Raw genomic sequence first — 22720 nt, 5'->3', positions numbered from 1 at the left:
GTTGTTGATGTTGTTGTTGTCGTAAGCAACAGTCTTGGAGAATGTCTACTGATAATATGCTTCAAATAAGGCAAACATTATCTTGCATGTTTTTGAACTTTATTCTATTTATAAATTATCATATATTACATTTCAAGGGCAATACAATTTCAAGTATAAATAGAATGCATTTATTTATAATAAGCTGTTAGAAAAATATAGACATGCTGCAAAGGACGAATCGCCACTTAAACGTTTCCTTCATTTCCATGAAAGATACCATCAATCTGCGACTTTAATAACGATTTTTGATGGCGCATATAAAATTAAGCCAATAACAAAATCAAACTTTAATAGATCTCGAGTTGCAAACTTCGACAAACTACAATGACTCCTTCAATTCATCTTACTCCTTTTTCGGTTCAAAGTCCTCAAATATCCCTATTGGCATGTGATTGATGCCCTTTGCCCAGCTATATTGAAAGAAGATATTTACCTCCGGTGTAATTATGTGCTCATCATTCTTGAATAATAAACCGATCAGGAGGACTGCGAAAAACGCTTCCTATTGGAACATATTTTTGTAAAAACAAAACTGTTGCGCATCCTAAGGCTCTTATAATTATTTAGTCGAACATCATAAGTAAGGTTCTTGTAAAATAAATATATGCTGGTTTTATTCTGTGAACGAAAACATTCATCTATTAACTCAATGATTAGATGGCTTTTTCTCGCTCTATCTATATCTGCTGTATTTTCTTCAAGTTGTTTCTCTGCTAAGAATCAAAATACTGAAAATTTGTGCGATGCTGATTTCGAAGTAGAAAAGAAACGCATTCTACGATCTATTTTAGATAACCTTGGCTTAGCTAAATTACCGAACATGTCACGAGCAAATGTTTCTTCAGAAACTATGAAAACAATGCTGCAAGAATACAGAAGACTTGTGGAGAAGAACAAGAAAGAGGAAGAAGAAGAAGATGAAGAAGATGATGATGAAGTTTACCCGCATGCTGGGCCTTCTGAGCGTTACTATAGTTTTATTAACACAGGTAACAATATTTTTAAAATACATTTACTCTTGGAACTAAATATACAACCATTATTACCCTTCAAAATTGAATAAGTCATTAGATCACTAAAGTTTATGATTTTTATTTGTATTTCTGATGTTTGTTTGTTAAATCCATTCAAAGGGTAGGGACAAAGGCCGCTTTTTGTTTGATTATGCGTGGAATCTATTTATTTCGGAAACTCTTCTCTAGAGACTAAACGTGAAACAATTTTAAGCAATGTTAATTATCCAATATAATAAGGATGAATATATCATCCGATGATATACTTTTATCAGGCTACTTTTTTAAAAGCAGGCTACTTTTTTTTATGCCACTGAATTTCAGTGGCATATCAAAAAAACTCCAGGTAGGATAGAATGGAGGACCTTCGTATAGCAATGAACTGAATCTCAAGATTCTTCACTCATTTCCTGCTGCAAGGACTGTAGGAAACAACAAAAATAAAATGCCTCATTTCCGGATTTTCATAAAAATATCTGGAATTAGTAAACTCACCTGCAATAAGGGTTTCCACCATAACCAAATTAGCCTTCTTTTCTGAGAAGGTATAATAAATCGTATATTGTGAGACCAAGCACTTCATTTCCGAAAAGAAAATCCTGAAAACTAATAAATACGATTCCATCTTTAATTAGAACAATTCATGTATTGCGCAAGTAGCATGTTAATTTGTGTGTCCTTTATGAATGCGATAAGATATCAGGTTTCTTTGAATTAATTGAAATCTATCAAACAATGCATTCAATTCATTCGGGCTTCTGTGCAATAATTAAATCGCTTAGATTCCATGTCTTGTTCCTTTTCACAGTGACACAGTGTGAAAAGTGTTTAATGAACTGGTCTAAAGACGAGTTCAATAAACACCATACTTCCTCGATGAGTCCTTAGACTCCTAAAAGGTGTTACATAATATTCATAAATTTTTCATGTGATTGTACTTTCGTTATTTTCAGTCCGTTATTGGAAGGTGCATATGGTTTCCGTTTTCTAGAATTGGGAATAGGGTTTCAAAATTAAAGAGAGCGGATATGATTGAAACATTTAAGTAACTAATTTTTATAGGATTAATGCGGGGAAAATACTTTGGCATAAAAACTGGGTATGTGGGACAGAACAAGAGATCGTCCCTGGAAAATGGGTAAGAATGTCGTTAAGAAGGATGTAATGGCTATATTTTTGGAGAGTGGTGAACGAGTAGAATGCGTTGCTAGAGTCGGTTGTGTGCTTGGTCTGTCCATTAGCTCAATGAAAGATGTATGGATAATTTTGGTTCCCCGCAATGAGTCTTCCTCTCCTGGAGATGAATGTATAATAATAATTATCATTACTTAATAGTATGCTTAATATAATTAAATAGACCAAAATGTCATACATTAAGTAACATTTATAGATTTTATATGATGGTGAAAGGCATCCATTTCCTCTATCTGTAAATTTGAAATTTGATACAAATATGAATACGAAAATCATTTTCTATTTACACATGGATCTCAATGCGTCTAAACAGAAGACTATCTGTGTTATATTACATATATCGCATTCTCATATTACTTTACCTGAAGGCGCAATGACTTGTCATGGAAAAAGCTATAGGACGCCTTTGCCTGTTCTGTTCTGATGTGTTTTGTTGGATGAAACACCTATTCAGAAGTAGAAAAATCTCCATAATCCGTATGAGATCAGCTAACTACATCTGATAAATGCTATTTATGTGTTTTGAATTCCTAGAAGGTGATTGAAAACTTGAGGCACTTATAACCAGAAGTACTCGCTGAAAGTGACTGAGCTACGGAGATTCACACACACACACACACACACACACACACACACACACACACACACACACACACACACACACACACACACACACACACACACACACACACACACACACACACACACACACACACACACACACACACACACACACACACACACACACACACACACACACACACACACACACACACACTCCCTGTTTAGATATGTATATTGGTGTGCATTGTTGAAAGGTCATTACCCAGACGTTTGTCCATAATACTTATTAAAATCATTATTGAAAATCGACATTGAAAACACTTTAAAACGCTGTACAATTTTTTGCAAGCCACTTCAAGCATATAAATAAGCAGGGTGGTAGTTATCAACTGAAAATCATCTAGGTTTTAAATATAAGTAAGCTGGAAGAATAGAACTGGCGTTTCAAAGGATGTTCAGATAGGATACCATTTTGCATGCTTATCTGTTTGCCAAACTGGACATAACTAGGTTAACAATCAGTTATACCACACTGAGATGGAAGCGCAGGGATTCAACTGCAACCCACAGGTGATGACTTGCAACACTCGCTGAACGTGACCGTAGGGTGCTACGAAGAATAATATGTAAAAACAGTCTTTCGTCAGCATACACTTTGGCGTTGTTCGGGGCATCGACTGGAACAGAAATATGCACAAAAACATTCAGAACCGACTCTCACAAAATAGGTTTTTATGGAGGACTGCAATATGTAAGCCCGATAGTAACCGAACCAATATGCAGCGTCATCTTCAATGGTGAAAAGAGCATTGCAAAGTGTGACGCAGAAGGTTAGAAATCTGTGGTGGAACGACGAATCACTCTACACCATCTGCCGAGCAATTGGACGAGAGTAGCAGATGCCCTGTGAACGTCTGTTATCAGAGTCCTTCAACCAACTCTGAAACTCGGAGGTGGCGGTGCGATGGCATGGTCCTATTTTGGCCTCGAGCCTCCATTCATGGTGCCACGAATATTCAACTCTGAGAGTTAACCGAATATTCTGGCAATGCAATGCTTCCTACTTTGTGGCAGTAGAAAGTATTTTACCTTGGGTATAATAAATGTTAAAGATACCAAGCTATTTTAAACCTGATTTTACTACATTTCCCAAGTAAGCAAACAGACAAATAAGTCAAGTTTGCGCCTGCACGTAATGCAAGTCTAGCTGACCCTGCAGGTAGTGCACGACCAAGGCAACTCATGGTAGAAGTAGTATAAGCTCTGATCACTAATCTTAATATTTACCCATAATGCAAAGCACATCTCCTGGAGGAGATGTATGATGATTTGTATTAAAGGAAAGGGTCCACTACCCAGATCGGTTTCGACCTTTGTTGAGGTTTCATCAGTGGGAGCCAGGCTAGAAATATCAAGATTTTAGTAATACAGATCTTATAAGTATTTTTCCAGAACAAGTTACCATAAGGTGTTTTAACCTTAATAAATAAAAATCTCAGGAGGAGATATAAATGTACAAAGTATTTTACCTTGGGTATAATAAATGTTAAAGATACCAAGCTATTTTAAACCTGGTTTTACTCCATTTCCCAAGTAAGCAAACAGACAAATAAGTCAAGTTTGCGCCTGCACGTAATGCAAGTCTAGCTGACACTGCAGGTAGTGCAAGACCTTACTAAAATCTTGATATTTCTAGCCTGGCTCCCACTGATGAGACCTCAACAAAGGTCGAAACCGTCTGGGTAGTGGCCCCTTTCCTTTAATACAAAGCATCATACATCTCCTCCAGGAGATGTGCTTTGCATTATGGGTAAATATTAAGATTAGTGATCAGAGCGTATTCTACTTTTACCATGAGTTATCTTGGTCTTGCACTACCTGCAGGGTCAGCTAGACTTGCATCACGTGCAGGCGAAAACTTGACTTATTTGTCTGTTTGCTTACTTGGGAAATGTAGTAAAACCAGGTTTAAAATAGTTTGGTATCTTTAACATCTACTTTGTGGCAGTTTCTGCGTAACTGATCATTTTCTCTTTAAGAAAGACAAATAAAGTCACAACAGTTGACTGGCTCCACAATAGTTCAGGACCTCATTTAATGTCTACAGGAAGTGTTCAAAATTCCCGTTGATCGCTATTGTACGCTTGTGGAAAATATTCCCCGTAGGATTGCCGCAGTCTTTGCAGCGGAAGTTGGTCCAACATCTTCTTAAGGCGTACTGTTTCTTCCTCACACTATGTGTCCGTTGGCTTCTTCTTTCCAAGCAGTATATAAAAATGTACATTAAGTTGGCCTGGAGCGTTGGGAATTACAAGCAGTTAAAAAGTTAAAAGGTGCTGTTTTTTTGTCTATCATCCGTGTCTATTTTCTAAATAGAACATCCTCTTTCTGATTCTTGTATCATTACTCTGTTTAAATAAACATATTTAAAAACAATATTTTAATACATAGAAAATCATGGAGCAGCAACTAGCTAGACCTATATGTGGGGGTAGGCATCTTTTTTAAGATACTCTGGATGAGACTTTGATTGAGCTCTCATCCAGAGTATTTTTCATATCTACTCGTATATGAAAATATGTCTTCATTTAGGAAATATAATTTCTTGGCATCTATAATTTATAGATTAACCAAGTGGGAAAAAGTTTTCAACAAGGAAGAGGGTTCTTGTTTTCTATTCTCGTTGGTCAATTAGATACGTTTGTGTTGTTTAATCAGGGTTGTGTCTCCATAAATTCTTCGCTTTGAAGACTTTAAACAATGCCAATGGTAGGAAGGTGGCTGAACCAAAAGAAATAGTTGCGTTGCTGAGCGATCCTTTTGCAAAGGAGTATCACACTGGTAGTGATTGTACAGTTACTGTACAATCACTACCAGTGATTGTACAGTTGCTGATGTTTAGAGAGATGCAATCAACCTTGAGATAGATGACAGGTTTTCAACATATTAAAAAATATGAATGCGAACACATCAGTCGGGCCGGATGGCATATTGTTGTTCAATTTAAGTCTCAGCTCTGGCAAGGTTCCAAGGGAGTGGAAAGAAAGTAAGATAATACTGTTGCATAAATGTTGCTCGAAGACTGAAGTAGCAAACTACAAGCCAATTAATATATCAGGAGTGATTTTAAAGTATTGGATTTGTTGGTGAAATGTAAAATACAAAAGTGGGTGGACAGGGATGCGATAATGTGACTGCTTTGTAGAAGGTAGGCAACGTGATAGTAACTAATTCACATTTTAAATTCAAATGGCAGCAGAACTGGATAAATGTAATGGCTAAACCATGAGAGTGTTCAACTTTGCCAAGACATTTGACAGAATACCACATGGAAAACTATTACAAAAAGCTGGAGAGGATGGGAATGGATAGGAGGGTAGTAGTATGATATGGGGATGGCTGACGGGCAGACACTACAGAGCAATATATGGTGAAGTGGAGTACGTCAGGGTTCGGTACTAGGGCCACTACTCTTTAATTTGTATATCAATGACATAGTGATTGATTTAAGATGAGCTATTCAGTTGTTTGTCAGCGTGGTTAGCCTAGTAGCTTTGCGCTTCGCAACTATATGGCTGGGGAAGGAGTGTCCTAGGTTAGATTCTCGTCGACGACGTGAGGACCTTAAGGATCTTCCTCAGCCATAGCCAAGTTAGCCGGTCTTGGGTGTGTGGACAGCAGTTTTTTCCCGCTAGTTTATGTGGGGTTTTTCATCCCGCAAGCAGGAAAACCGGACCCGTGAACACACAGGCTACAGTCATACAAAACATGGCAAGGAAGGCAATGGGAAACAACCTTGCGTCACTATCTCCCTAGTAATCAGTTGCAACCCTCTCAAAGAGAGGAAGCTACAGGATCGGATCAGATTCAGTTGTTTGCTGGTGATTCAAAAGTAGGATGCGCAATAGTTGATAAAGGTGATGTAAATATTCTGTAGGATGATTTCAATAAATTAGCATGGCGGGAAAAGGATAATGATTGTCAATTTAATGTTGCAAAATGTAAGATCATGCACTTTGGATTGAAAAGGTTTCATATGGTGCATATTGATGATATTGAACTGCAGTAAATTGAGAAGGCTAGATACTTGGAGATAATGGTGGATCATTTATTGAAGTTCAGAAGGCATATTGCAAAAGTTGGCTAAATGGCTCAACAAATTACTTGATGATGAGAAGCACACTAACAAATAAAAAATAAGGAAGGTGTTATCCCTCTTTATAACACTATGATTCGGTCTGATCTTGACTATTGCACACAGATTTGGTCACCTGGATTTCTTGAGGGACTAGGAGGTGGTCGAAAAGATTCACAGACGAGTGACCAAAATGGTGACAGGTCTCTGAGGATAAGTTGAAAGTTTGTGAGTTATTACAAAGTTTAATTGCTAGACATCAAAGAGGGGAGATGATATAAATTTTTAAGATATTAAAGGGGGTTTTATAAAATTGATGCAAGTGAGATTTTTTAATATATGAGAAATAGATTATTAGGGGCCATATGTGGAAGTTGTGTCAGAGTGCCGTTAGTAAGGGTGACTGATCGGTTGGCGTGGAGAAGTGAGAGGAATGGATTGATAGAATTTGTTGTGAGGTCTCTGCTGGTGAATGTACTCAAGGAGTGGCATGATAGGATGTGTATGATGGTTGATTTGGATCTCCTGTGATGAGACTCCATGGTATATATATATACTATATATATATATACTATATACAATATACTATATACTATATATATATATATATATACTATATACAATATACTATATACTATATATATATATACTATATACAATATACTATATACTATATATATATATATATACAATATACTATATACTATATATATATATATATATATATATATATATATTCAATATATATATATATATGATATTTGATATATCAGACACGTCAAACTGAAGGAAAGTGCTGTTGCAATGAAGAATCTCATCCTAATTTTCTACTATTTGACTTATCTATGATTCAAAAGTCCAGATGTCATGAAACTTCTAAAAACTTAGAAAATATAAGATCTTTAAACTTATTTTGAATAAAGGTAACTATTTAAAATGTAAATTTTGAGACTGACTTCAAGAAGTTATTATTGACCAATGTTAGTTTAAGTAATCTTGATATTAATGATTGCAAACTTTTCATATCTTAAAATTCAAGATAAACATTTCTTTATTTTAGCTCCAAAGAGAAGTGCATCATCTACAAAAAGTCATCATATGTATTTTCCAGTCGACATTGGAACATCTTCATTAAACAAGAGTAAAGTGATGATTACATCTGCAAAGCTGAGAGTGTACAAAATGAGAAAGAGAAGCTCAGTGGATCCATTAGAAAGACCAAAACAGACCGCAACAGTTTTACTGTATCAACTTATGGAAGAAGCAACTAAAAAAAATCCAAAGCGATTACTAGTAGCATTTAAACATGTGGCATTCCAGAATGATGGCTGGGTAGTTTTTGATGTCTCTAAATCTGTAGCTAGCTGGATTGAAAAACGAGCAGTTAATTTTGGATTCTATATAGAGTTTGATGATTATAATTCTCCTGATTTCTTTTTTGTTACTGAGGGAGCAGAAGAAGAAGAAGAAGAGGAAATTAACAGTGGATCAAAGCATACTGCTATAGTTGACATTTCAGTAAAAGAATCTTCTTCCAGGTCTATACAGTCAAAGCCGCTATCAAAATTTCAGCTCCGTCCAGATTGCACAGAAGACATTTTCTATGTACCTTGCTGCCGATATCCTCTGGAGATAAACTTTCACGATATTGGTTGGGGATGGATTGTAAAGCCAGAGGTTTTCAACGCATATGTTTGTAAAGGTCAGTGCGCAGAAGTCTATCCTAGCATTCATGCTACCACACATTCTCTCTTCCAAAGCAGGATGTATTTTCGATACTCAACAGATGAATTAATCACTATCCCATGCTGTGTCCCTAGAAGAATAAAACCACTGGAAATTCTATTTTATAATGATGCCAATCCACCAGAACTACAGTTAACTACCCACAAAAAAATGATTGTTGAAAGATGTCTTTGTGCTTAATATTAGGCAAATACTGACATCTTTTGAAGATGAAGTGATGTGGATTGTTCCTATTTCTAAACAGTTTTAAACAAAACATCTGTCTGTCTCTCTCTCTCTCTCTCTCTTTATCTATCTATCTATCTATCTATCTAACTATATATGTCGCGACGCTGAAGTGTGCAGACATGTCCAAGGTCGCTCTTGCCTAAAGTTGTATTTTGTGCGGTCGAATACGTCAATCAACTTCAAGATTTATACCTACATAATCGTAAGCACCTAATCTATCGCGTTAAAAAATTAGTTTTCTAAATTTGTGAAGCTAGGAAATGTTATATTAATTTTTAAATTTTAAAAATCGTCTTTGTTCGTGTGCTTATTGTTACAACGGTATGCCTTCGAGTACCGGGAATTTGTGATAGCTTGCGTTTCCCCTTATTCGCCCGAAGCAATGGCCAGTATAAACCATAGCATATCACCGCCAGCAGCAGCCGGTCCACGCCCGAGCTCAGCAGGAATCGGTCAAAGGTCGCAGAATTCCGATCAAGGAAAAGACGCAAGCCACAGCTCCAGAGAAGGAAAAGACATCAGTCTCAGCCCCCCGGACAACAACGGACAAAGGTCAGTACTCTCTGTCTCCTATGCTAACATTGTAGCTAATACTTCCGCGAGAATTAATACTACTGCAACAACGACCACCGCGCGTACAAACGTTCACCTAGCCAACCGCTTTTCCCGAGATAATGGAATTGTAATTTTCGGAATCGAAAATACCCCACTGGAAAAGTATCTAGACGCAGTAGCTCAACATGTTCCCCCAAAAAATATAACTCACATTTCAAGAGTTGCCGGAACCGTACAAATGTACTTTAACAACGCATCTTGGTCTGAGACATTAATTGAAAAGGGAATAGACATCGAAGCATGCCACGTGAATGTCTCACCAATCGCAATTGCTCCCACAAAAGTAACAGTGTCAAATGTCCCACCGGAAATAAGCCATCAAATGCTTCGCGGATTACTATCAAAATACGGCGCAGTGACAGGTAAAATCCGAATGCTACGCGCCTCTACAACTAGGCCTGAATTCGCTCACATCAAGAGCTTTAGAAGACAGGCTCTAATGCACTTTGGCGACAATACAATTGGCTCCATACCCAAAATAATCAACACAGAAATAGACGGAATACCCTACACCTTTTATAGGCAGTAAAAGCACTGCTGCTCAGTGCTTTTACTGCCACGAAGAAGGTCATGTAAGGAAGTTATGCCCGTATATACCCAGAAATGAGAACCGTTTAACAATACTACCAACCCTAGCGGATCAGAGAATCAGAAGCAGCAAGCAGCCAACCCCAAAAAACAGAGCATCCCTAACAAACAACAAAGATCTCAAGGAAACAGCTCTCAGTCCAGTACCGAGGAGACAAAATCAAGTGGTAGCACTAAAGAAACCCAACTTTCGAAAAAAGAACCTCCACCAACATCGATTAAAAGCAATCCTAGAGAAAAGGAAATGGAACACAGACAACTAACTAACTCTGATAAAGATACAAATAACGAAGAGGAGCAAGAAACAAAAACGGAAAAAAAGCCAAAGACAAACCAGCGCAGCTGCAGCAGGGAACCTTTGCCTCCAAGCATTCGGGAACCCTCCCAACAGCCTGTAGAGGGGGATGAAGAGATCGAGCTTCTTGAGTCCTCAGATGATGAAGAGGAAACTGGAAATGCAGGTCTTCCTCACACTGAAGGCCCACTTACGAGTGAGCAGCTTCAGAGCTTTCTTAAAAAAGTTCGAGGCTCTTCACAAAAACTGCTGACAGCCTATGACTACACCGCTGACATCAGTGGCCTTATCACCCAGCTGGAAGAATTAAGAACTATTCTGGCAGGAAAAAGAGGGAGAAAAACCACCAATCTCAGAAAAAGGATATACTACCTGATAAACGGGCTTGAATCCCAGCGGCAACATAACTATCCTTAAAGGAAGTGAGGATTACCGCACCAAATAAAACTAAACCATAAAAATAATGAGCACCTCAATAAACCTTCTCTCACTAAACGCTAGAGGATGTGCCACACCACTGCAAAACAGGCTGGTCCTGAAGCATATCCTTGCCCACCAGCCAGAAATAGTTATGCTGCAGGAAACAAACTTCCATTGCAACAGCAAAACTTCGTATCATTACAGCAAAACACAGTATCAACACTGGAAGAACTGGCCTTATACCATGCACCACTGTCCTGCCATACAACTTCATGGATCTGGAGTCAGCATCGGAATTCACCAAAACAGCGCTCTAAAAGTAGAAATAATCGATCCCTTTCCTGGGTGTGCAATATATGCACTCATTACAACTCAGACATGAAAGAAAATATATATCATTAACATATACATCCCACAAAATGACCAGCTTGCAGTGCAGGTACTGGAGTTTGTGCGAAACCACCTCAGAAAGGTCACAAATGACCACATCATACTGGCATGGGATTTCAACTGCACTCTGGATCCTGCAATGGACGGACAGCAATGCCAAAAACATCGACACTCACTAGCTCAGCTTCTCCAGGATGTAATAAATGACTTCGAGCTGACTGACACCTTCAGACACCTGCACCCACATGAGAAAATTTTCTCCTGGAGAGCCAAAGGTGGTCCTACCAGTGTCCTATACCAGGCACGGCTCGACAGATACTACACATCGATGCACACAATATCCTACATCAGGAGAGTCACATACCATCCATCTCATGCATCAGACCATGATTCCATCTTAACATTTGCTTTCCTAGACACACCAGATACAAAGGAGGAGCATACTGGATATTTAACAACAGCCTACTAAAGGATACAGAATATCTCAGAACCTCTAAAATCTATATCGAAACTCTCATCAGAGATATACCTACTTCACAATCAATTTCCGAGTGGTGGTCGCTTTTTAAATCCAAAGTTAAGGTATTCACCCAAAAATATAGTCACCGAAGAAATTTGAATAAGCATTCAGCCCTTAAAAATTTGCAACAACAACAACAGCAATTGCATCATCCAGAATCTGAGGAATACCAGTCCCTAGAAGTCACCATACGCTCACACCTAGAGCACTCTGCAAGAAGAGCACTAATAAGAGCACGACGCAAACATATTAACTTCGCAGATGCCCCTACAAAGTATTTCTTTTCACTAGAAAAACGCCAACAAGAGTGCACCACTATATCTGCTATTAAAACAGATAATGGAAACATCATAGAAAATCATGACGAAATCCTCTTATATACCTTGCAGTACTACAAAAATTTGTACCAAGCCAACCCAACATCTATGGAGGCCACGAATATAATTCTCTCCGATGTGAAAAGACTCTCACCAACAACAAGGAGTAACACAGAACTCCCCATCACGTTACACGATCTGAAAACTGCCTGCAAATCCTGACCTAAAGATAAATGTCCTGGCATAGACGGGCTCACCACTGAATTTTATCAGTCCTTCTGGGAACAGTTTGGACCTATCCTCTATCAACTGCTTGAAAGCATTTGGCTTTGGCTCAGGCATCATTCACTCTATTAAAATGTTGTATGCCAAGGCATAGTTTTGCATGAAAATAAACAACAGGCTTACCATAACTGCACCATACAGCAATTAAACAAGGCTGTCCACTCTCCGGTCCTCTTTACACAATTGCCATCGAACCCTTTTTGTGTATACTCAGCATGCTGCTCAAAGCATGCCGCCCTAAACTTCCCTACCAAACCATAACCCTGACAGCATATGCTGATGATGTTACAATCATAGCCCGCAAAGAAGAGGACTTTCATAACATACAAATGGCATACAAACAATATCAGGCAGCCTCAGGAGCCAAACTAAACACACATAAAACCATAGGACTGTGGTGTGGCAAATGGAAAAACCGAACCGATTCCCCAATGTCTGGTACCTGGTCCACAGAGGGAAACAAATACCTGGGGATTTACCTAGGAAACACACCCTCTTATGTGGATAAGAACTGGGAAACACTAAACAAGCGTTTCAAGCAAGTTCTAGGAAAGTGGGCAGCAATACGAGCCTCTGCCTCCACAAGAGGGAGAACAATAATCGTTAACCAAATAGCCACCAGTGTCCTTTGGCATACACTAAAGATTCTTACGCCACCAGTGCAATTCATCAAACAAATAAAGTCAACCATATATCGATTCATATGGAATAAAACAAACTGGCTTTCCTACTCCCAGCTATGTACTCCTCTCAAAGATGGAGGATAAAAGTTGGTCTCCATTGACAACAGGATAACAACGTTCCGCGCTCGATTTCTCATAAATGCCCTACAACAGGAAATATCACACAAATGCACCACTGAGTATATTTTCACTTCTGCCACTAGATGTCTCTCTCTCTCCACCACCTTAAGAATGACAACAGTTCAAGTGCCTGTAAATTTAACAAACTTCTACAAAGATGCCCTTCGACGATGGAAGAAGCTAAACCTCCAGCACACAGTGAAGACAGCATCCCTACCTGAAATCCTCATGGAACCCATCTTTCACAACACGATGGTAAGAAGCCCGATCACTCAGAAAGAATTTTTCTCTCCTCCATGGAGCTGGCGAAACGTGAGGATCTTGGGTGACATTCTTTCTCCAAGCCTCACCTGGCGCTTTCCAAATTCGCTCAAAAACCTGGAATATGAGAATGAGTCTGAGCAGATAGACACCGTAAAGGCCGCTTTTCAAGCCGCTATGCCTGATAGCATAACAGAAGTGGGGCTTAGCCCTCCAAACTCAGAAGTTTTGGCGCCTATCTTTCTGATAAAAACCAATAACTCATGGGAGAAACTTACACCCAGCAACACCAACAAGATCTACAGCACACTAACACAACAGTCTAACCAAAGCACTTTGTTGGAAAATCCTGCATCATCTGATCAAACACTATTTCAATGGGATCTACCATATCGCACAAGAGCCATCAAACCTGACGCAGATATTCAGTGGAGAATGTGGCATAATATATTACCCACTCCTACTATATTACGAAAATTTAACTCAAACGTCTCAGATAACTGCCTCTTCTGCTACCAATTAGGAACGGCATATCTACTTGGAATGCCCAGTCAACACTAAATTAATCAGTTTGACTCGGGAAATGGCAGCTCTTACCAGTGGTAATCTTCATACAGAAGAGGAATATTTAAATCTCGTTCATGTGGAGTCAAATAACCATTCATTCTGCAATTACCTTTTCATCACCGCAAAAGCGGTAATATACTGTATAACTTCTACCTCAGACATACAGGGTGTTCGGGATAAATTTGACATATTTATAATTAATTATATTTTTCCGTAAGTTACATGTATTAACACACACTTCTCTTCATTTAAAAGTTTGGACCCTTCTTCATTCATATACAAGATGTCAGAAAGGATGGATAGCTGGAACCCACCTGAATCATGGAAGAGAATAACTTGTATCATGATGATTCGTGCCCGCCATCAAAATAAGGATATTACGACTGCTGCCCAATGCTCCCTGAATACAGTAAAAACAATCAGGCATGAACTAGAGACTTGCAATGGTGACTACGAGGATGTAGCAAGAAGAAAGATCCCTAGCAGACGATCTGATTGCGTTCGTACAGCAGAATTCCTCGCAAATCTGCAGGAACAGGTGTTGAAGAACCCTGGCATTGGAATTCGGGCTTTGTTCGTGGAGTTGCTAACTGTAGTCAAGCCCTGGATAACAAGGGTAGCCAATGGTAGGCCGTATGTATGGCAGCAGGATTCGGCCCCTTGCCACACCTCTGGGAAAAGTCAAAAATGGTTGTCTGAAAATTTCTACGACTTCACCAGTCCAAATGTTTGGCCTCCAAACTCCCCAGACCTTAACCCCATGGATTATTTTGTATGGGGCGCAGTTGAAAAAGACACCAATCGCACTTCCAGTAATACAAAAGCCCAGTTAATGGATAAAATTAAAACAGTTTTTGCGGCCCTTCCCAGGGAGACTGTAGCATCAGCTTGTTCGAGGTTCCGAAGCAGAATTGAAGCTGTGATCGATGCTAATGGTGGTTATTTTGAGTAAATCTTGTTGATAGTATTGTAATTAACTCTGCCTGTAATGTTTTTTTGTCAATTCATTAAATTTAATAGATACAAAGAAGATTTTCTTTTTCCTTACGAAACTATCAAATTTATCCCGAACACCCTGTACAAGACCAGACAGCACAGCAACTTCACAGAGAGGGGCAACTGACCAACTCACTGCAGCCTTCCAACAAAAGGTGAGAAGTCGGATCCTACACGAGCATCACCACCATAGGCAAAACAACACCTTAGATCTTTTCCACCAAGAATGGAATCCACGGAATCAACTCCTGGCTGAGCAGGGCGACTGCATTATAATCCACTTTCCAGCATAGAAGTGACACCTTTACCCCCTCCCCCAAAAAAAGAAAGGGGGAAGAAAGAAGGATTGTTGTGCATAACAGTGCGAACATTAATCAGTTGGCACTCTCATGTTAATAGATAATATTGTGCAATAGTAACTTCTATGTTCTTCCACATTTATGTTCTTATACAGTATCATGTTAAAATAACTCTTAATGGCTTTAATTTATTTTAAAAAAATGTAATTAGCCTTATAAGTGACTTCGATGTAACATACCTCAAAAAGAGTATGAGCATGTAACCTCTCTGTCTAACTGCAGAGAACCAAAAACCGGTTAATCCTGTATATAAGATTGTTATGTTTACAAAAAAAAAAAAAATCTATCTATCTATCTCTATCTGTGTGTGTGTGTGTGTGTGTGTGAGAGAGAGAGAGAGAGAGAGAGAGACATAGAGAAACAATTGATTTTTTGAAAACTGCTGAAATTCTGCAATTAAAACGTCATATATTATACCTAAATTCTAAGCTATGGATGAGAATAATAAAATTCAGTTAATTGTAGCCTTAATAATTGATTTAAATATTTACAATTCTGATGTATAATAAAAAAAAACAATTTATTTTAGTGAAGATAGCAAACATGAAATCCAAACGATGCTTGGGAAATCATTTTAGTTTCACATAGAAAAATTATATTAATACAAGAATAGATTGACAGTACGGGAGTTTCAAAAACTACTGATTGATAAGAAATAGTCACAATAAAAACATATAATATATTAAAGGTATTTCATGGGATTCACGCTGGAAATCTTTTTCTTTAATAGACGGCAGGAAGGAAAAGAAAGAACGGTACCCACGGAAATTGTGCAAGTGTAGTTATCAAAGATATTAAAACTTTTTTTTTGTTGTTGTTGCTTGAAGGGTGGTGGAATAGGTTGCCAGACGTCGTTGCGAATGTTTTGGTCAGTGAATGAGTTTAAGGTGCCGTTTGATTGGAATGTTTATAATAATAATATTCAATGATTACGTGGAAATGTGTAAATCATTTTGAATATTAAATGCTATGAAATGTTTATAATTGTTTAATTAACTCAGGACTGCAGAGTTTTTGTAATGTCTCATGCTGCATTAAGGTAAGGAAGCAATCAGTTAAAAGTTCAAAATGCAAATCGTGTAACAATTGATATATAGATGTACACTATTAAGGCCTGTGTAGCTCAGTGGAAGTGACGCTTGCGTCCTCTGAGCTTTGTCGCTCGCAGTCAGACTTAAATTTAACTCTGGTCGTCGACTGGAGGAACTTTTTCTATGCCTTTCTTCGACCGATTTCCGAATTAGTCGATCTCTGGCACCGGGAAAGCGGGTTTTCCCTCCCGGAAACTCAGGTTTTTATCCCGTAAACATATTGATATTTCCTATCCCATATTGATAGGAAAATCGACCATAGTACCCATGTTATTTCAGACACTAACATATCTTGTTATTGGTTTTATTCCTTTTCCCAAGAAAGCAAAACAATGTTTTGCACGTGAAATATATTCACGTCTGAGCTACTACTTGTATAAAGAGGCTAATAACTTCATATCACTTGCCTTATTATGATTTCTATAATGCAAAGCACATCCCCTTACGGATGTGTGTAATGGGAAGTGAAAATGATAAGTGGAATGAAGTAACCAGGAATGATCACGTCATCTTGTCTACGATAGACTTAAGGAATCCACAAAGATCCAATATGATTCATTTCGGATGTGTATAATAAGAAGTGATAATGGAAAAAAGTGGAATGAAGTCATTAGCCTCTATACAAAAGTAGTAGCAAAGACATGAATATATTTCACGCACAAAACATTGTTTTGCTTCCTTGGGAAAAGGAATAAACCCAATTATAAAATTTCTTGATATTTTTAACTTATAATAAACCCAAGGCAAAAAACTTTCAGCACATCTGATAAATGTAAGGTTGTAAGTAAACAGGAAAGAGAAACTCATGTTGTCTCTGACAGACTTAAGGAATCTTCACATATCCACTATGATCCAATGAAATCTGAATTGGAAATAGAACGTAATGACTTTTTTTGGATATAAATGAAATGAAAAGATAAAACTGGAAAGAAACAATTTGGATACACTTGTAAGCTACCAAAACATTATGACCCTGGAGTAGAGGAGGGAATAAACAGTGACTTTAACTACAGATGCACTGACTGGAAGCAGGAAATAACGCATGAATAATGAGACAATGCCTTGAGTTTAGAAATAACACCTTCACACAACATATGGGACATCCATCCATTCTGAATTTGTCCAATAGGAGTAATTGCCTAAAGCACTTAATTCCCCTTATTAAGTGATTTAGGCAATTTAATACTGCTGGCTTATCATTCCCCTGCTGCATCCCATCAAGAACAAGTCATGTCCGTAGAACTGTGTTCACAGGGCCTAATTAGCTATGTGAGACTAGCCAATCATTTGATTGTAAAGAAATTACAAAAGTATTTTCATGTTGTACACAGGAGTCAAACCATGGTCTTTCTGACCAAAGGGCTGACCTATACTGACCGAGCTAGAGTGGCTTGCATGATATATCATTGTTAGAATTAATAATGCTATGTATGGTGACAACAGAAAAAAGTCACCATGATGTCACCAACTGGCAAGAGTGATCAAGTAGTTTTGATATGGGAGGTGATTGAATAAAAATCTGCAAAGCTACATAGCAAGAGACTGAAAAATTAGGAAAATGGATTAATGCGACTTGCTATGGCATGACAAGTCAAACAACGAGTGATGTGTGGGAAGGCATGTGTGTGTGTGTGTGATGGTGAAGACCAAAGTCCTGTTTTTCAAACCTTCGCAGTAAAAATTGATGTCAACACAATTGGGGTGATTTCATGTGGACAGTGCCTTCGATATCCAAAAAAATGAACATTGACTGACATTGCTGCAAACCTGACATTTTTTTTTCAGCAACAGTAAATTTATGAATTTCCACTATGATGACTGATGTTGGTGACCAGGTGTCTGCAGCAATTTTTTAGGTTGAAGCAAAATTTGGTACAGATTCTTTGCTCCATGAAATATGCCATTTCAGGTAGATAAAAACCTATGAAACCACTAAAACATGCATAACCCAAATATGCAGCCTACTTTGTGAGATGTTAGTATACTGATTCACAAAGAGCACTGTTGATCACCCTTATAACGGTAGAAGGCCATAATACAATTGGTTCACATGCATTATTCAAATCCCAGAACTTTTGAATGAAACTCTGTATACATTAAATTGACTCCAAACAAAACAGCATAGGTCAAACCAGTGAATGATTACAGTAACACAAAGTAGCATGACTCAAATAAGGTACAAGAACCAGATGCCGTACATAATAAAATTATGATTGGCTGTATTAATTAACTATTAATATAACTTTAATTTGTTTTGTAAAAATTTCTAATTTATTTCATTACCACAAGAGGTCAGCCCAATGGATAAAATAGTTTTAGAAATGATGTAGCTTCTTGTGGTATGTTGTTAACAGTTGTAATGAAGTCTTATATATAGTTGCATATGTTCCTGAAGATGACCTTTACATTAGGGTCAAAACATACCATTTATTATCGAAGTTTTATCTCATGCAGCAGTTGCCTCTCCATTAACAGAATATAATGTGAGATACTTCAGAAATATTGAATAGGGTAAGTTTTGAGAGAATGGGAGGTTACTGCTGAAAACCATACAGAATTTGTGGTAAAGAAGTGAAACATAGTCCTTCCTAGGCAGGTGGCAAATTGAGTGCACTGCAGAATGCATTCGTCAGAGAAGATGATGAATGTTCCAATGTTTTTTTTTTTTTTTTGCAGCACAAGGTATGTTATGTTGTTTGTGGAGTTCACTTCCAACAATGAAACGTCTGACTCCATGAAGTCCCAGAAATAACACTAATACTAAAAGCTTGTGGATGGATTTTGACACTTCATTTCTTGACAATCACATATTTTCTTATAAAATCGGGAGCATTCTGAAGGTAATACCTCTATGAATAGTTATCCATTAAAAGAAGATGTGTCAGTGATTTAAAATCAAAAAGACAGTTCGAATTCTACTTTATTTTCATCACTTTCTCAATATAATCTTCTCTTTTTAATATATTTTTAATAATCTTACAAGAAAACAAACTTCCTTTGTAAGGAAGTTTGTTTTGAAACAGTTTCTCTCATCCTCTGCTCTGACATGTCATTTTCAACCTCCATAAAGAAAGTTTGAACAGTAGACACTTTAACCGTTTTTCTTTGTTATTCACTAATAACTCATTAACGTATTATCTGTACTGCACTAGGTTTTCGCTTAGTGAAATATAGTACTTTAAACAGTTGCTTCTCATTGGATAGTGAAAAGCTTAATATTATCAAGTTACAAATCTGAACTGCTATTAACTGCTCTAATAATCTCCTATAACAATTCTAAAAAAAAGTTGAATCTCTAAAATCTTAGATATTCAACAATGTTTCTTCTAATATACAATAAATATCCTCCATCCTACATAAGCTTAAAATTCATGCATGGTTTTGTGCAATTATTTACAAAATCTTATTGTCGCATGCACATTAGATGTACTGCTGAAATAAGAAGGGATAAATACGTGGATTTGATTTCTTCAGCATGCCACGTCCAACCTAAACCGATTGTTACTGTTCTTCAGTTATCGAATACTGTTTAAAGAATTCTGTGGAACAATGATCCATTTACTCTTAATAAGAACAATATGGAAAGCAATTATCTGAAACAAGAACATTAATTTCTGGTTTGCTTGCTTAACTATTTACCTTTCAGGTCACATTACTGCTGTTGCCATTATCTATTCCAGATGCATTTATTATTATTATTATTATTATTATTATTATTATTATTATTATTATTATTATTATTATTATTATTATTATTATTATTATTATTCGTGACACCTCCAAGGAGTCCGTAGACTCATCCCGGAAGGACACCTACAATTCTCCGTCTTCACCACTACACCGAACGTCTACATCACTGTCCACCACCACCACAACTAGTATATTTTGTCTGTAAATTACGTGTGTTCTGAAGGCCGATTTGTATGTATGTATGTATGTATGCGAGATGAAAAGCCCGAGTTTCAGGGAGAAAAACCCCTCTTACCTCCGTATGAGATCGGCTAACCCACGTTCGATTAAAAAAGTCCATATAAAGATTCCTTCCATCACGAAGAGAATGGAACTTAGGCCCTTTCCAATCGAATGGCGCAACATACCGTCGTTCCTCTAATTGCGCTATGGAGGCGATATAATTTTGTATGCTTTTGCTTGCTGTTATTGTATATTAGTGCTCTCATGATATTAGCCACTATGTGTAAAGAAACAGCATAGCAGTTTCTTTTTAACTGTTACAAAGACATATAAACCCAAGTTACTATTCAATAGCAGAAGAGTAAAGGAAGTAGAAAGCAGCAGTTTAAATTAAACACATGAATATCTTTATAGAATTACATTAATTTGTAAATAGCTTCAAAATAGAAGTTCTTGGAAAAGGTACGCAGGCTAGCAGTCTGTCTTCCTGAATATATTACAGAAGTAACATACTAAACTCTCATTACATTCCACAGGAATCATGGTAATAGGTTTGCTATTTTTTTAAAAAAAGAAGAATAAAGTCTTGATATGTTGCATTTTCTAGTTGTGTGTTATAGCAAGTTTGCCATATACGTGTTTATTATAGAGACAGCAAGCTGAATTAAATTTTATTATAGAGATAGCTATCTACATGTCTTCTTGTTGAAACAACAGTCTCACCTTATATCTATGAACAGTGCATGCTTCTGATCTCTGAAATCACAGATTTGTCCCAGTGCAGAAATGAGCAGAAAATGATACTTATTAAGATTTAATTCAAAATTTATGTTAATTTCTTTACTATATTTTGTATCTTATCCACTTCACTGCCAAAACAGTGTAATTTATAACTCTGTTATACATATCATGAAATAAACTACACTATCTGATCAAATGTATCTGGACACCTACTCGAAACTGTAATCAGACTTTCTCTGCGACACACTTTCCAGAAGTGGACATTAATTGGGGTGGCTCCACCCTTTGCTTCTATGAGAGCCCGGGAGACTTTCGCCCAGGTGTCGAAACGTTTCCGGAAGAATGACAGCCCATTCTTCCTGAAACGCTGTACCAGAGCATTTCGTGATGTTGAACTTTGGGGTCTGGAGAGAAGTCGGTGCTCTAATTCATCTAATTCATCAATATCACAACACAGATTAGCAATCATGTTATGATCACTGATGTGCAAAAAGAAATTGACTGATTTTTAGCTGCTATTAGTTGCAGGACTGCAGTTAGTGGTCATAATGATCATCTCTCTCTCTCTCTCTGCACATCTGGCATCAAATGGGTGTTTTGTTGTTGTTTTTTTTGGCTTAAATTTGCCGAGTGAGTTAAACAATTATTCTGGAAGATTATACTTAGCTTAAAGTATTTCCTAATGACATACAATATCTTTGTAATTATTTCCAAAGTAAAACATGTTTAGAATTATCTTTGTATTTGTTATTGTGTAGTAAAATCAAAATCAGAGTTTCCAGTAATTTGAGTTGGCTGTAATCTTGTTTTCAATTACTGATGCTCTACTCTCAATTTGTTTTTAAATTTTTAATCAAAGATCATGTGAAAGCTATTTATAAAACACATGAAAAAGTGCTATCTTTGTGATAAAAATCAAATGTGATTCTGATTGTTGCCAAGTGAAAACCCTTCTGCCAAAAGAAAACAAATGGCAAACTATGTATTTTAAAAAATATGTTGCACCACTTTTATCATTTTCAACAGAAAAATTTCTTTTTTTAAATATTAACTCCACACAATACAGAAGGAACTGCAAATCATATAGCACAAAATTGATCTGTGGGAGAGTGTTTTAAATAGTTTAAGGGAAAAAAAGAACCTCACGAAACTCTTTAGAAAGAAAAACAAATCCTCCCACCCAACCCCAAACCAGACGATACATGCACTATATCTTTATTCCACATCAAAGGCACACAAAGAAACCTCTCTCTCTCTCTCTCACTTCTTAAATGACACATAACCAGAACAGAATAAAAACCTCTAAAGAAAGTATCTACCTGCCTGAGACAAAAATCAACCTTCCCAGGTGTCTACAACATCTCCTGCCAGTGTGCATGGAACCCAGTATTTCAGACAGACAGAACAAACTACTTTGTTCAGGAGAAAAAAAAGAACATAAGAAAGACAATTGGAATGGAGATAAAAAAGAAGACCATCTCATCATGCCATAGAGAACGACCACTTCATAAGATAGAAGAAAGCGAGGCTACTGCACAAATTCCTGTTTAAATTGGAGAGACTGTTCCTGGAAGCAGTACTAGTTCTACTGAACCCAGTTAAGTGTAACAGAAAGGATATGATTTTACATAGATTTTG

The 22720-nt window shown here is 37.2% G+C and overlaps 1 protein-coding gene across 1 annotated transcript; it reads left to right on the top strand.

Annotated features, from left to right (window-relative positions):
• Positions 1-526: 526 nt before the first annotated feature.
• On the top strand, positions 527-15812 carry LOC150104218 (bone morphogenetic protein 7-like). Its single transcript, XM_090396229.1, has 3 exons — positions 527-1031; positions 8009-14150; positions 15068-15812. Exons 1-2 carry the CDS (start codon positions 647-649, stop codon positions 8872-8874), a joined length of 1251 nt encoding a protein of 416 aa, XP_090252355.1. The 5' UTR covers positions 527-646; the 3' UTR covers positions 8875-14150; positions 15068-15812.
• Positions 15813-22720: the final 6908 nt, after the last annotated feature.

This window comes from Typopeltis vanoorti, chromosome 8 (genome assembly GCF_054136105.1).
Source record: "Typopeltis vanoorti isolate ZY-2024b chromosome 8, IOZ_Tvanoo_1.0, whole genome shotgun sequence".
Lineage (NCBI taxonomy): Eukaryota > Metazoa > Arthropoda > Arachnida > Uropygi > Thelyphonidae > Typopeltis > Typopeltis vanoorti.
Note: the sequence above shows the minus strand (reverse complement) of the source record. Positions and strands in the feature narration are given on the sequence as shown.